Below are 14,949 nucleotides of genomic sequence, written 5' to 3' on the forward strand. Positions count from 1 at the left end.
GCCAGGGTCAGGACAGGGTTGTCCTTTTCTGACTTATCCTTTGTCCTTTAAGCGCTGGACTCCAGGGAAGCACAGAGACAGGGAAGGGGCCGGGGCGGGGCTGGGGGTGGGGGGCAGCAGGGCTTCAGTGCCAGTTCCCAGCTGTCTGGCTGTCACCGGCACATGCCCTCTCCCTGGAGGGTCCTCACTCCAGGTTTCTGCCCTCTTTTGCACAGTGCGCTCCCCTCCAGGTCTGGCCAAGACACCCTTGTCTGCTCTGGGCCTGAAACCCCACAACCCAGCGGATATTCTCTTGCACCCGACCGGTGGTAAGTAACCAGAATGGAGGGAGGGACGGAGGAAGGGTAGCGACATTACTCCCAGAGTGGAGGTTCTTGGGACCCTCCTGGGGACAAAGAGCTTGCAGTTTTGTCCCACACTGGGGTCAGGCCTCTGCAGAAGTTGGGCTGCAGAAGTTGGGGTGTTCTTCCTGCCTGTTCTTGCTTTCTGGGTCTTGATTGGAGGCCTGTGTGTATTTTCCTTAGAGTTGATCAGCTCTTATAGAATCCTGATTCCCTGTTTCTAATGTCCTGGCACTGTGTGTGCATGTGTGCGTGTGCGCGTGTGCACGCACAAGCAGCCCTGTAGCGTCTGCACCGAGCATGCCTATGACGTCAAGGCTCCTGACATTCAGAGTGTCTACCCATAGGATCCTGCCTGAGAAATCAGCCTGTCACAGTGGCTTCAGTGTGTCTCACGTCCCCAGCCCTCCCGCCCATGGGCCCTGGGCCTCTTCTACTTATCAAGGCCCATGAAGTTCAACCCCAGGAGGGCCTCCTCAGAAAAGGGTCAGGGAGGAGGGAAAGGATGGTACCAACATGTGATGTTTACATACAAAATATATCCATATCTAATAATAACAAAAAAGAAGAAAAGAAAGGCCTGTGCTCTCCTCGGGTGGAATCTGCTGGGGCCCTTGACCAGGTGTCCTATATCGGTAGTCTTTGACCCTACTGGTGAGGACAAGTGCTTGGTTCTGGCAACTTCCTGTGCTGCTCCTGGGGTCACAGCCCATGCTGGCTATAGAGTGGAGGACAGTGACCAGAAGGTCAATGTCCAGAGTTATACAGGTCCAGAGTTATACTGTCCAGAGTTATACAGGTCCCCCGTTTCACACCCTCACTTCCTCTTCCCATTTTCTAGTCCCTCTCCTTCTTGTGGGGAGCAAAGAGGATTCTGGGGAGGAGGGGGCTGGTCTCTTAGTGATGAGTGGAAGTCTGCTGAGCCTGGAAGACACCAGGTTTTAGGGCTGAGCTGGATCTCTTGGGATCAACTTTTGCCTCCTTTCCATAGTCACCAGAAGATGGATCCAGCCAGGTAGGAGGGCAATGGCATGCTTTTGTGACTCATGCAGACACTGGGTGGGCACAGCCTCTGCTCGGATGTGTCAGCATGGCCAGGGACACCGACCGTGGAGATGGAGGGCGAGAGCTGCCTCTCACCAGCCAGCACACCACTGCCTGGCGTTTGGCTTACATGAGCCCTGGCCATAGAGACTACGAGGTGCTGGGCTCACACCGAGGCTGAACCTCTGGGGTCCTGTGCAGAGTGGACTCTAGCCTCGCTTGAGACTCTTGCCTGTTTCAAACTCCTGCCTCTCTGTCCTTAGTAATTTTCTTTTCTGTAGAAATAATCCCTGATAACCTCTCTCTCTCTCTTTCTTTCTTCCTGTCTCATTTCATCACCTGCCCCCTGCTTCTCACCTCTCCTCCTCCTGTCACTCTTCTCCTCCTTCAGAGGAAGATGAGGTGACTAAGCTTCCAGAAGGTAAGTGCAGTTTGCTGGGCAGCACCTTCTGCGCTCTGAGACTGGGAACGGCCTTCCACACGGAGCTTGACAAGGCTGGCTCGGGGCAGCTCTCTTTTCTAACCTACTCTCAAGTGACCAGGCACATGGCCTTCCTTTCCCCACCCCTGGCAATGAGATGTCACCCTGGGCAGCGCCTGAATGCTGTCTGGAGAACTTGCAGCCAGTGGCCACTGGTTCAGGCACAGCCAGTGTCCAGGCGCCAGCGTGGTGCCACCTTGTTGACAAAAATGCCCGTCCTGCCACTTCTACTCCCAGGGGTATTTGCGCCATCTGCTTAGTATGCAGTTGCCCAAGAGGGCAGACAGGGAGGGGCAGATGAAACAGGGATTCTTGCCTTGAGCCCTGCGGACATTTCAGCCTTGGTGGTTCTATTCGTGACATGTCTCATGGTTATGACAAAAACTCCTGACAAGCAGCAGCTTAAGGGGGAGAAGGATTTATTTCTGCTTACAGTCCCAGAGGTCCTACTTGGCGAGGAAGGAACGGCGGGTGGTGGATCATCACATCGCATCTGCAGGCAGGCGGCGGAGAGTAACCAAGCCGGCCCTCAGCTGGCTCTCTCCTTTTACTCAGTCCGGGAAAACAGCCCCTGGCATGGGTGCTGCCCACAGAATGGGTCTTCTCACCTCCGTTAGCCCAGTCTAAGAACTCCCTCATGGGCATGCTTAGGGGTTTGTCTCCGGGGTGATTCCACGTCAAGGTTAACCAGCACAGTGGTCCTTTGAGAGGTGGCCGTGCACCGAGGGTGCAGCAGTGTCTCTGTGCTCCATTTGCCGGCTCTTCGCGCCACCCCCAGCCAACGTGCCTTCAGTATGGCCGGTGTCTGGTGGGGTGTGGATCACTGTTGGATGGCTGTGACCAAATTACCTGACAAAAACGATGTAAGGCTTATTTTGAGTCATGATTGTGGAAAGACTTCAGTCCATGATGGGGAAGGCAAGGTGGTTCAGTGGGAGTGTGTGGTGGACCAGAAAGTGTAGCGTTAGGTCGAACCGGGGTGAACATCCCCTTCAAGGTCTGCTCCGGTGGCCAACTTCTGCCAGCCAGGGCCTGCCTCCTAAAGTTCTGCAGCCTCCCCAGATGGCTCCATGAGCTGGGCCATTTATTTAAAGCACCAACCTGTGGGAATATTTCTGACTCAGACCCTTAAAGGAGAAAATTGCCTCCAATTCTGAACCACTCTCCTAAGGCCATCACTTGGCTTCTGGAAGGTCCTGACTGGTCTCCTGTCGACATGGAGAACAGGACAGACAGTGTTTGCTGAGATCACAGACACCATGGAGATTACAGGATGGTTGTGGGCCCATCCACACAAGCGTCTCAGGACACCCCTGCATATAGTTCTGAGAGTCACTTGTAAGGGAGTTAGCCTGATTATGGGTCCCAGCCTAACCCCTGGATAGGGGTTGTAATCTGGTAAGAGGCTTCTAATTCACGAAGGATGGAAGTTCAGCAAGGACTCAGAGCCTTAGCAAAAGGAAGGGGACCCAACCTACATGGCTTCTGTGTGCCTCTGGTCACAGGCGTCCCCATCTCCAGCAGGGTTAGACAGGTTTGCACCTCCAGCTGAGGTCTTCCTGCCTGGCTCCCGGTTCTACTTGGCCATTTCTCTAGAAACTTGGTCTGTTTTTTTTTTTTTTTTTTTTTTTTTTTTTTAAGGCCCACTTTCTTTTATACTCAGGGCCTTGATTTCTGTCCCAAGGCTGGCATATGCTGATGTCCCATTCCAGATGAGATGGATAGCCTTCCCAGTAGCCATGAACTCATTTCTCCCCAGCCCGAATGGGACTGCAGAGCAAGACAGCACCAGCCATCAGTCTTGGAATGAGGGGTTAGGACTGTGTCTCCCAGCCTCATATGGGGAAGGGGTTTCCAAGCCCACCTTTTCCAGGCCTCAGGACCTGAGCCCGGGAGGCCAGTGCAGCCCACGGGTGGGCTATCAGACACACTTGTGAAGACGTTCCTGGGCAGGCATACAAGCCCTGGCACTTGAGTCTCTGCTTCCAGGTGACAGGGGAGTGAATATTAACAGCTGAAGTGAGTCCAGCCAAGTGTATCTCACAAAGGACTCAGTTTACAAGGCCCTGGAGTCTCAACCTTCTATCTGTCCTGATACCAGAGCAGAAGAACTCCGAGGTGAGGGGAAGTTTCCTTGGGATCCATCAGCCCAAAGACTTGGAACTGAGGCCTAGGGTATGGCGTGGCAGGGGCCCCTCCAGAGGTCACAGTTGGGCGACAGCAGAATCAGATTCCACTTTGGGGTCACCTCTTTCTTGGTTGAGGGGCCAGGTGAAGTCTGCTGCCTGCCTCTGGGCCCCCCAGCCTGGGATTCTAGTGTGGGAGTGGGCTGTGAGGTCAGGGAGCCAGGCCTGGATAGCCAGCTCCATGTTTCCTGACTCAGGCGCCACCTCTGGGTCAGCCCGGGCCACATTCTTCACTGACCCTTGGAAGCTGTGCTTGATGTCTCTGTGGATACTTTGATGGGAAATTCAGAAAAAGAGACTGTGAGGAAAAATGATCAGTGGAAGAATTCTTCAGCTGGGGAAAAGAAGAATTTGAGGGATGTTTGGTCTGTTCAAGCCACTGTGCTAAATATATTCATGCTTTCTTTTATCCATTGATGGATTGAGTCAATAACTATTTTGTGTGCCTGTTTTGTGGCAGGCACTGAGCCAGGCACTGGGGATATAATAGGCCATATGTGATATGGTTCTCAATCTCGTAGAACATTTTCAAGAACAGGAACCAGAATTATTCATGAAGTGTTCTGTAGGGAAGGCATACGGCTTTATGAGGCCTTACCGCAAAGAACATGCCCTGGGTTCAAGAGCTAAGACGTGAAGGGAAGCCATGTTGACCTGGTGAAGTTGGGTGGAAGAAGAGCAGATGGAAATGGCTTGTTCAAAGGCACTGGGGTGACATGTCACTGCTCACTTACTTTCAAGGAACTGAAAAGTCAGACTGGTGTGCAAAATAAGCTCGTGTGCATGTGTGTGTGTGCATGTGTGTACTATGATTGAACAGGCTCAAGCAGTCCACATGGGACCATTGCCACATCATCTGTTGATAGCAGAACAGAAGGAAGGAGTTAGGAACCCCACTGTACCAACATGGAGGGGTTAAATGACTTGAACAGGCCCACACATTCAGTCAGGGACCCACCCAAGAGCCTATGTCAGGTCAGCAGATGAGGCCACCCTTTCCATTGCTGGGCACAAGGGGCACTTTCAGCATCTGAACAGGACACCCTGGGCCGTGGGCACCTCATGCCCTTCTCCCACAGGGAAGGAGAAGAAGAAAGCCTGCCATGGTGAGGAGGGTGGGGGCCATGGCAGTTGTTGTTCGCCTCGGTGATTCCACGTGGATATGTTGAACAAGGAAGACTAGACTAGACATGGCATCTCTGAGGACTGTCCCTCCTCTAAGATGCTCACTGATGTTTGTTCTGAGAGGTCAGGGCAGGGCAACATGGTACAGTCCTATCGAGAGTCTGTCATGTCCCAGGCTCTGTGCTAGGCACCGAGGGTCTCCGGATGAGTGAGGTACCCGAGGAGGGGAGAGAAGAGACTTCACCGTGAGACAGGGGGCTCTGCTGGTGTAGGAAGGAAGGACTGGGCCTCGGAGAGGAGCGTGTGAACAGCTCATGGGTCCATCTGAGTTACCTTTCTCTCTCCTCTACTGCCTAAATCTCCATTATTTAATGTTTGTGGACTGGGTCAAATCCAAGGCTTTTCCATGCTAGACAAGTGTTCCAGCATTTAGTCCCCCGCAACCCCACCCCGTGTGTCATTACTTATACAGGACTCGGGGGCTTTCCTCCAGCCAAGACTTTTTTTTTTTTTGCAAGGAGGGCGAAATGCACTTGAGTTGTGGGTAAAGAGCTGACAGTGCCCCAACTGAGGAGCCAAGTCCTCTAGTGCCTCCAGCTGCTCTCTTTCAGCCGCCAACAGCCACTTGGAACGGGTTTGAGCTTCTGGAATGTTCTCCATGCAGCACCCTCCCTGGCCCCACCTCTCCGACCCCTCCCTGGCTCTATGACCTGTGGGTCAGCTGCTCCCTGGGGAACTGGAGGAGGAAGACCTCATCAGGAGGGAACATGTGAGGGTGAGGGGAGGCCAAGGGTCACAGATGAGCACAGAACCCACCAGAACTAGCAAGAGCTGGAGGGATCTGGCCCTTCTGAGATCACTCTGTGCTGGCTGCGCAGGTGGGGCCTGAACCCCAGGGAGGCTCTGATGGGAAGAGGAAGTGCAGATCTCTTGTCCTTAGCTGGGAAGTGGACAGACAGCCAAGGCATAGACAGAAAGGGGGAAGCATTTTCTCCATGGAGCTTTGAGTCTGGAAGCTTGTGGAAAGTGATGTTTGGCCCCTGGGCAGTGAAGCAGCCTAGTTGTGAACTCAGGAAACAGGGGCCTTCCCTGAGGGGCGCAGGTGGCCTGTCAGGTCTGATTTGGGGTTGGAGTGGTAGGAAAAGTTGACTGGCCATGATGGATACTGTAGGAGGAAGTCCGTCATGATGAGCAGGGCACGTGACTGTGGAGTAGGGGCTGGTCTCTGAGGGGCCTTGGTCCCCTCAGCTTCCTGGACTACAGGGCTGTCTGCGACACTGTGGTGGGCACCAGGCTACTGCTTCTGTCCAGGAAGTGGACCATTCCCTAGGCTTAGACCCCCAGACCTTTGAGGTTGCGCATGGCTTTCTGTGTTTGAGGAGCCATAGGGGTTGAGGAAGGGGGTGTCAGTGGGACCTTGGCCAGCTCAGGGTTTCTGACCCCTTAGGACTTCTAGTGCCCCGCCTCCCGGTCCTGTGTCACCTACCCTCCCACTGTGTCTTGATCGGGGCGAGGACGGGAAGCACAGTGGCTAGCTACTCTGTTTGGGCAAGCAGAGTCAGCGGTGGCCAGGCTGCCTGGAAGCGGTTCTGCGCCCAACTACAGGCCTGCGTTTCGCTTCCTGCTGGTGGAACACGGAGGGTCCGGTGTAAGGCGCGGTGCTAGCCAGCCAGCTGTGTGGGTCAAGATCTTGGCAGAACCTGGTGGCGCTTTCCACCAGCAACTGAAGCGAATTTAATGGATGATTGAAAAACTTGGGTACATACCAGTGAGGGCGTGAAGGCCTGTGGCTCCCTGGCGGGAATGGGAGCGGCCTCCACCCAGCCAGAAGGAGCCAGGAAATCTGGGAATGAAAGGGATTAAGCTGTGGCCCTGGGTGGACCATGAGCCACCATCCCGTCCCCCATCTTCTCCTCTACCTCCTGCTAGTCCTCCCTCTGCCCCCCAGGCAAAGGCCAAAGCTATCTGAAGCTATAGAGCAAGGGGCTTAGGGGCTGTGGTACTAAGACTAAAGACGCCAAGAACATAAGCGTCCTGATTTTGGATGGTCACATGGACTATGGTTAAGCGAGGGCTTGAACGGGGTTCGCAGGCCCCCTCTGCCCCATGCTGGCTATGTGGCCAGCTCGAGGTGCTTACATTCTCTGACTCTTACTTTCCTCATACAACTGCTGGCTGTTTTTGTCATTAAGGGTGGCCCTATGAAATTGGCATTTCTTTGGCTCATGGCCTGATGTCTGTGTAAGACTGTAGGGCCCCCTAGGATGCCCAGAACTTAGGTCGTGAGCTTAGAGACTGTCTGCTGCTGTCCATTGCCCTGGCTGGCCGTGTATCCCCAGCAAATTGCTCTCCCTGTCTGGGCGGAGGAGACAGGGTCAGGACACAGCAGCCGGTCACATCTGCCTGCCACCTCGTTTTAGTTTGTTACGACACAGCTGAGCCGTGCATCTAGGAACATCTGCAGGGCTGCATAGGTACGACAGAGTCCTCCTCACCCACACGGCCACTTGAGCCATGTGCTTGCTACCTGTCCTGACAAAGCAATAGGTCAGCAAGGTCACGAGACCTCACAGCCGCTCAAGCTCCACAGCGCTGGGCCCTAGTGGCCAGAGTCCAGGCTTTCCATATCCGCTTGGCCTGAGGTTTCCATGAGGTGAGTTGAGGGGCTGCTTGAGGGAAGCCTTGTGGGCTCTGCCAACAACCTGTACTTGAGCTTAGGGGTACCCCAGATGGCTGATCCTATGGTACCTGGAATAGACCTCTGGACCTGCTCTTTCCAGATACCCTGCCCTGCCCCCTACGACAGGCCACCAGGAGCGCTGTGCAAAGGGCCTGGCCTATAGAACATCTTCTCACTGTGTTCAGGGAGGCCTTTGTATAGAATGTTGGGGACACAGTCTCCTGTGGAGTGTGGTCCCGTAATACTCCGGGTGACACCCCTCCTTCCCAAGACAGCTTTCCTTTGGATTAAGGGAGCCATCCTTCATTGCTATTGCCTTCAACCCTAGGCTCATGCTTCTGATGGACCTAGGCAAGGACTCAGACCATTTTCCACCTGACCCCCAAGGGCTGCCACACCTGGCCACCTCAGGAGAGCACCTTTTCCCAGGCTGGCTTTAGGATGTGCCCTAGGTGTGCCAACAGGGGTGTGTGCTCAGGCCTTGTTCCTGTGAGGTGACGGTGGTGCCAGGATCACAGGGTACAGGAAAGGTGTCCATCTCTGATCATGTTCCTGGAGAAAGCCAGTGCCCTGCTTCCTCTTGTCTGTCAGGCTGGTTTCAGGGATGGCCTCAGCATCTGGGGTGGGGGCATGGCCAGGCACCGGACTGGGCATCAGGTGGCCTGGGTCCAGCCATGCTTGTGTCATTTCACTCTCTAGGCCTTAGTCTCCTCATCTGTCACTTTGCCTTTCTGCCTCCCCCAATATTACTTTGAACACCAGGTGGAATGCCACATGAATGCCCCTTGCATAGGGCCCAGTGCTTCAGAATAGCCAGAGTGGGCACAGAATGTCTAGCTCCGCCTGGGCACGTGGTTGGTTCTCCGGGTCAGTCTCCTGAGGAATTCTAAGTGCGAGGCAGAAGTGGGTAGGGTGTGAGTGAGTCTACAGCAGCTGACACTGGGCATTGCTAGGTGAGGGAGCTGGGCATAGAGAGGACTGGGCACTTTTCCTGAGATGTAGGTAAGGTCAGACAGGGGCTCTGGCTCCACGCTGGAGCCACCGGCTTCTGATGTACTTGGGGACCCTGGAAGGACCTGGGACCAGGCAGCAAGGCCGCACAAATGACATGCCTCAGAGGAGGTGCCAGCCATGGGCGGTGTCCGGGTTTTGAGGGAAAGATGCTGGTGGGCATGTGGAGGCTGAGCCCAGGGGGCCAGGAAGGTCTGGGAGCTAGCCCTCGTTGAGACGTGCCTCGGGTGGAGAGAGTATGGAAGGCAGGAGCACCAGGTGTGGGGCACTGTTGCTGCACCACCGCACCCCTCGGCTGGACTCTGGGAGCTGCGTTTTTGGTAAGTTGGGTGGGCACCCAGGGGACTCTGCACTCAGTCTTTGTCCCCTTGTTCTTTCAGAGCCCCGGAGCTATGTAGAATCCGTGGCACGGACTGCAGTGGCTGGTCCCCGAGCTCAGGATGCTGAGCCCAAGAGTTTTGGTGCCCCAGCTGCCCAGGCCTACAGCCACGAGACTCCCCTGAGGAATGGGACCCTGGGTGGCTCCTTTGTCTCCCCCAGCCCTCTGTCCACCAGCAGTCCCATCCTCAGTGCTGACAGGTAAGCCAGGAGGGAGTGCCCGGGATGAAAATGCAGGGGCTGGGGCACAGGATGAGGCCCCATGGGATCTGCCCTGCATGGTGGACTGATGCCCCACGCCTTGCAAACTACTTCTTTAAGGTGCAGGGAGAGCGCCCCTGAGGTCATATTTAGGTCAAGCCAGAAATAAATGATTTGCAATTCCTAGACCGTGTTCAGTTCTACTAAGTGATGGGCACTAGCGCGAGCAGGTGCAGTCTGTCTCCCAGTTGCAGCTTCTCAGTGGTGACCGCTGGCGTGCATGGTGCTGGGCGCTCTGCTCAAAGCTTCGCGCAGGTCTCTGCTCCGCTCTGCAGTGTCGAGAGCCAGGCTTCTGCTTCTCCCGGAGGAAGCTGAAGCTCAAAGGGTCGCTAGCTGAGCAGTGGCAGAAAATGGCTTCAGCTCCCAGCTGTGAGTGCGGAGCTCACGTGGCTCCCTGCTCCCTCACCCGAGTGTCTCCTTCATGACAGGAGAGCCGTGTGAGCCCAGAGCTGGATGGGAAGCCGAGCGCTTGGGCCTCAGAGCAGGAGCCGTTGCTTCTGCCCAGGGAAACACAGGATTCTGAAGGCTGGAGCTGTGCTGGGGAGCCCAGAGGATGGCAGGATGTCCTGGGAGTGATGAAGGAGGGAGAGCATTCTGGAAGGCTAGCAGGACAGACTAGGGTGTGAGGCGGAGGGAGAACGCAGGGCTTGCAACCTCTGAGGGAGGGCCATCTTGGCAGAGAGACATTGACATCCCTCTGAGAGCTCCAGAGCCCTGGGAGGGAAGCCTGGCTTTGGGTAGGGAGCTGGGAACTGCCCCTCCCATGGGCTCAGTAGAGGGAGGCCCCATATTTAGGGTACCTTGAGTAGCTGTGAGGGCGGGTGGGAGTGAGATTTCATGCCATGGATGGGAAAAGCAACGACCAGAAGTCAAGAGAGGCTCCGTGAAGGCCTGGAGGCAGAGTCCCGGGCCTGGGGGAGGTGGGAGGGAATAGGACCAGACCACACTTACCGGAAGTAGCCCAGGAGGGGAGACCGCTCCGCATCCCTTCTGCAGCCCACACGCCCCTTGCTGGGGTCCCCAGAACCTACAGGCTCTCCAGCCCTCCTCCTTTACTGGGGCTAGTCTGCCAGTCTGCTGTGCATCCTTACTCACTGGTGCAACCCTGAGTCCTGCCCAGTCTGGAGGGGGGGTGCCAGGCAGGCAGATGAGCAGAAATGTTTCCTCTGCCTTCAGATTCTAAAACCTCAAGACAGGTATGAGCCCCTTGCCTTTTCCACCTTGCCCTCTTTCTAGCACCAGTGCAGGAGACAGGCCGCACTATTTCTAAGGCGTGGTGCCGGCAGAGGGGGTGGTCCCTGAGAGAAAGCACAGGCAGCCCTTCATTTGCCCTGGCCATGCTTACCATGGCCACCATGGGCTCGAGACACTGGGAGTGTTGCCGTGGCTTCTCACCCAAATTGCCCCTGTGCAGGGCTGGTTTTATTTTTATTCTATTTTTTTCAGACTCCGGAAACTGCATTTTCCCTCTGGGATTAATCTTTCAGAACTTTGCCTTAGCAGCCAGCCCTCCCTGCCCAGTCTTCCCCCTCAGAATGGTTTTATTCCCTCTGGGAGTGGCGTTCCACCCTGGCCCCGTTCGGGTGTGTGTCCTGACCTTCTTCCTGTCTGGCTTCTTGCCTGGCCCTAGAACACTGCCTACCCAGCCTTCTGTCCCCGGGGACCCTGTGTCAGGACCCTCCCCGCCCCGGGGCTCCTGTGCGCCACCAGGTGCCTCATCTCAGTCGAGGTGATGCCGAGGGCCTTGCTGGGACAACCACCTGGAGCTTCCATTGTGACTGCGTTGCTCTGGCTAATGGTCAGGAGTCGCCATGGTGTAGTGGAGAAATGTGGGCTCTGGAAGCAGACATAGCTGAGTTGAGACCTGGTGTCTAGAGGCTCTGTGGTCCTGCGCTGACTGCTTAACCCCTGCGAGCCTCGGTCTCATTTCTAAGGGTTCTATGTGGTAATGTATAAAGGCCCCAAGCTTTCTCCATACTGGGAGTGGAGCTTTTTTTTTTTTTTTTTTAATCACTATTACTGGTTGAAGGAAGGCTGAGTACTCAAGCGACAGTCCACCCGTCACTGACCTCTCTACCGGCCATTCTCTCCATCTCTCTCTAGCACTTCTGTGGGCAGTTTCCCATCCGGGGAGAGCAGCGACCAGGGTCCCCGGACACCGACCCAGCCCTTGCTGGATTCCAGCTTCCATTCCGGCAGCCTGGGGCAGCCTAGCCCTGCCGTGCAGAGAAGTTACCAGAACTCTTCACCCCTTCCAACCGGAGGCAGCAGCTATAGCAGCCCCGATTACTCCCTTCAGCAGCTCAACTCCTCTCCGGAAAGCCAGGCCCGTCCTCAGTTCAGTGCCGCCAGCGTCCACACGTTGCCTGGGAGTCCCCAAGCACGCCACAGGACAGTGGGCACCAACACTCCCCCTAGTCCTGGCTTCGGCCGGAGGGCCATCAACCCCAGCATGGCAGCCCCTGGCAGCCCCGGCTTGAGTCACCGCCAGGTGATGGGCCCTCCAGGCCCTGGTTTCCATGGCAACGCGGTTTCCGGCCACCCGAGCAGTTCAGCGGCCACACCTGGGAGCCCCAGCCTGGGCCGCCACCCAGCAGGGACCCACCAGGTCCCAGGTCTCCATGGCAACGTGGCCACCACTCCAGGGAGCCCCAGTCTGGGTCGGCACCCTGGGGCCCATCAAGGCAGCCTGGTCTCCAGTCTCCACGGCAATGCAGTCGTCAGTCCCGGGAGCCCCAGCCTGGGCCGACACCTGGGTGGATCCGGATCCGTGGCTCCCGGCAGCCCTAGTTTGGACAGGCACGCAGCCTATGGTGGCTACTCGACTCCAGAGGACCGGCGACCCACGTTGTCCCGACAGAGCAGTGCCTCCGGCTACCAGGCTCCTTCCACACCCTCCTTCCCTGTCTCCCCTGCCTACTACCCGGGCCTGAGCAGCCCTGCCACCTCACCCTCGCCTGACTCAGCGGCCTTCCGGCAAGGGAGCCCCACGCCAGCCTTGCCAGAGAAGCGGAGGATGTCAGTGGGGGACCGGGCGGGCAGCCTCCCCAACTATGCCACCCTCAACGGGAAGGTGTCCTCCTCTCCGGTCACCAGTGGGGGCAGCACTGTCTCCTTCTCTCACACCTTGCCTGACTTCTCCAAGTACTCAATGCCAGGTGTGTCTTTTCCTGTCCATTTCTACCTGTCCCGCTGACAAATTGAGCCCAAGAGTTAGGGTGTCTGTCCCAGCCACTCCTCGACAGACAGCCTTGGCTGGATAACTGACTCTCGAGCTCTGGGTTCCTTGTACATTTCCAACACATGGCTAGGGGTGGCAGCTGTGGCGAAGGGGATGAAGTAAGGATAGAAATTTGCCATTAGGATCACCAGCACCATGATCACTACGGGTTGAGCACATGTCGGGTGCCAGCCTGAGCTACTGACTATCTCATTTAGGGTCCCTAGGTCCCCGCCCCCCCCCCCCCCCCCCGGTGAAGTGAGTGCCATTAACCCCGTTTTCTTCAGGAGCACACTTAAGACCTGTAGAGCTCTGTCGTTTGGCCAGCGTCATGCAGCTCCTAGGTAGCAGAGCTGGCTTCCCGGCCAGGTCCATACTAACCCCGAACAGGTGCCCTGCGAGCACGGTGGAAGTATCTTTAGCAGGCGTCCATATCTGGAAGGTTACTGTGATGTAGCAGAACTTTGAGAGCATTCCTTCCAAACCGAAGCTCTGGCTTTCCTCAGTGCTGCGTGCATCAGTAATGGTGGGGTCTGGTGGGCAGACACGACCTGGCGGGGGGGGGGGGGGGTTTGGCAGAGCCTGGTGTGATATCCTGGCTTCCCAGAAGTCTGTGCAGGGTTGCATGGTGAATTCCTCACCTGCCTCCAGACCTTGGCTTCTCCTCTGCCTCCACAGAGATGGGCTCCTGAACATAAAGATCAAGGCCTCCAGAGACCCACAACTTCTCAACAAGACCTTGGCTTTGGGTGTAGTGGTCCCAAGGCCCTGTGTGTCCAAGGCGAATGCAGTCTAGGCAGGACTTAAGGTGCCCAGTCGCTCCGTGTGTTGAGCGTTACTTCCAGGTCCTGCCAAGCTAAGACATGGAGAGTGACCCTGCACACCCCCCCCCAGCTTCCTGCCACCCACCAGGGACATCTGGTTCCCAGTCTCTCTCCTTGAAAGATGCAGAGCTTCTAGGAGCATTTCCTGTTTCCCACCATCTTCCCTGCCTAAAATAGCCCGTGGAGCCAACACAGGAAGGCACGTGGGACAGCAGCCGTCTCTAACAGCTCCTTAGACAGTGTGGTTGGGACGTAGAGCAGGGAGGGGCGCTAACGCCGTTGTGGGACCCAGCACCCAGGTGGGGAAAGAGCTGAGCCCCCTCTGCCCTTTGGAGACACGGCCCAAGTGCCCACCGTGGAAACAGACCTCATCCTGCCATAGCTACGACGGCTCCCTTCTGCACCCTTGACTGTGCGTCACCTTCCGCGTAGGGTCTCTGGCTTCAGTATGCCAGCGAGGACAGGAGAGGGCAAGTGGAACTGGGATTTTTCTCTTCTCCTCTTCCTCCAGCTCCCTTCCTTTAGTTCTCTGGAGCCTAAGATGAATGGCGGTGGAGAGGGAGAACAAATTCTAGCATTCTGCAATGGGGTGCAATGATTGTCATCCCCAGAGCCGTTTCAGCGTTTTAAGAAGAACTAGGATTAAAGAGCTCAGAAACTCGGAGCGCAAAGAAATAATGACTAAGAGCTAGCCACTTGTAGTCCTAGCAGTGGGAGGAGGCTGCGAGAGGACGGCCAATTCTGGGGAAATTCTGAAGTTGAATTCGATTTTATCCAAGCTCCCCCGACCCCATGTAATGCTCTGTGACAAGAGCCCATAGTCTGCAGAGGGAATGGTCACGAGTGCTTCTGCCATCTAGAGTCTAGGTCTATCTGTCAGAAGGTAAGAGTGGCTTTTGGCCCTTCTGGTGCAGAACACTGCTTTCCATGTGGGCAAAGAGGGGAATGGGCTTCAGGGGACAGACATGGATCTTCCTGCCCGCAACCCCTCCACTGGGCCGAGGCTAGGAGCCTATGGAGAAAATATTAGATGGGTGTCAACCTGTGGGAAGGAAGTGGGAAAGATGTCCCAGGATATTCTAGGCATGAAGAGGACGGAGCTTTTCACTGGCTCTGAGGAGGCCCTGCCCACTGAAGAGGTGCTGGACCACCTTGGTGGCTGGCAGGAGGCAGGGCCTTGGTGAGAAGTCTGTTGGATGCCTCCTACCGTGTTCTGATATTTGGCGGTCTAGCTTGTTGTGTTACTTTCCAGAAGTACAGAGATGTATTCTATCATGTCTAAGGCCCATGTCCCAGATGCTAGGAGTCAGCAGGGTTGCTGCTCCTCCTGGTGCTCCAAAGGGGTGCCTATTTCCATGAGTCTTCACGCATCTCCCCACGCTGGTGGTTTCCTGTGTC

General features: G+C 56.1%; 1 protein-coding gene across 9 annotated transcripts in view; it reads left to right on the top strand.

Annotated features, from left to right (window-relative positions):
- The window catches only part of Tns1 (tensin 1), a 216,371-nt gene that overhangs the window by 185,888 nt on the left and 15,534 nt on the right, over positions 1 to 14,949 (top strand). For all 9 annotated transcript variants that reach the window (XM_045147168.1, XM_045147167.1, XM_045147166.1 and 6 more), the window contains 3 exons: positions 216 to 308; positions 9,249 to 9,447; positions 11,611 to 12,665. In XM_045147168.1, coding sequence (XP_045003103.1) covers positions 216 to 308; positions 9,249 to 9,447; positions 11,611 to 12,665 — 1,347 coding nt within the window. The remainder of the gene's footprint in view (positions 1 to 215; positions 309 to 9,248; positions 9,448 to 11,610; positions 12,666 to 14,949) is intronic.

The sequence above is a fragment of the Jaculus jaculus genome, chromosome 4 (genome assembly GCF_020740685.1).
Source record: "Jaculus jaculus isolate mJacJac1 chromosome 4, mJacJac1.mat.Y.cur, whole genome shotgun sequence".
In the NCBI taxonomy this organism is placed as follows: Eukaryota; Metazoa; Chordata; class Mammalia; order Rodentia; family Dipodidae; genus Jaculus; species Jaculus jaculus.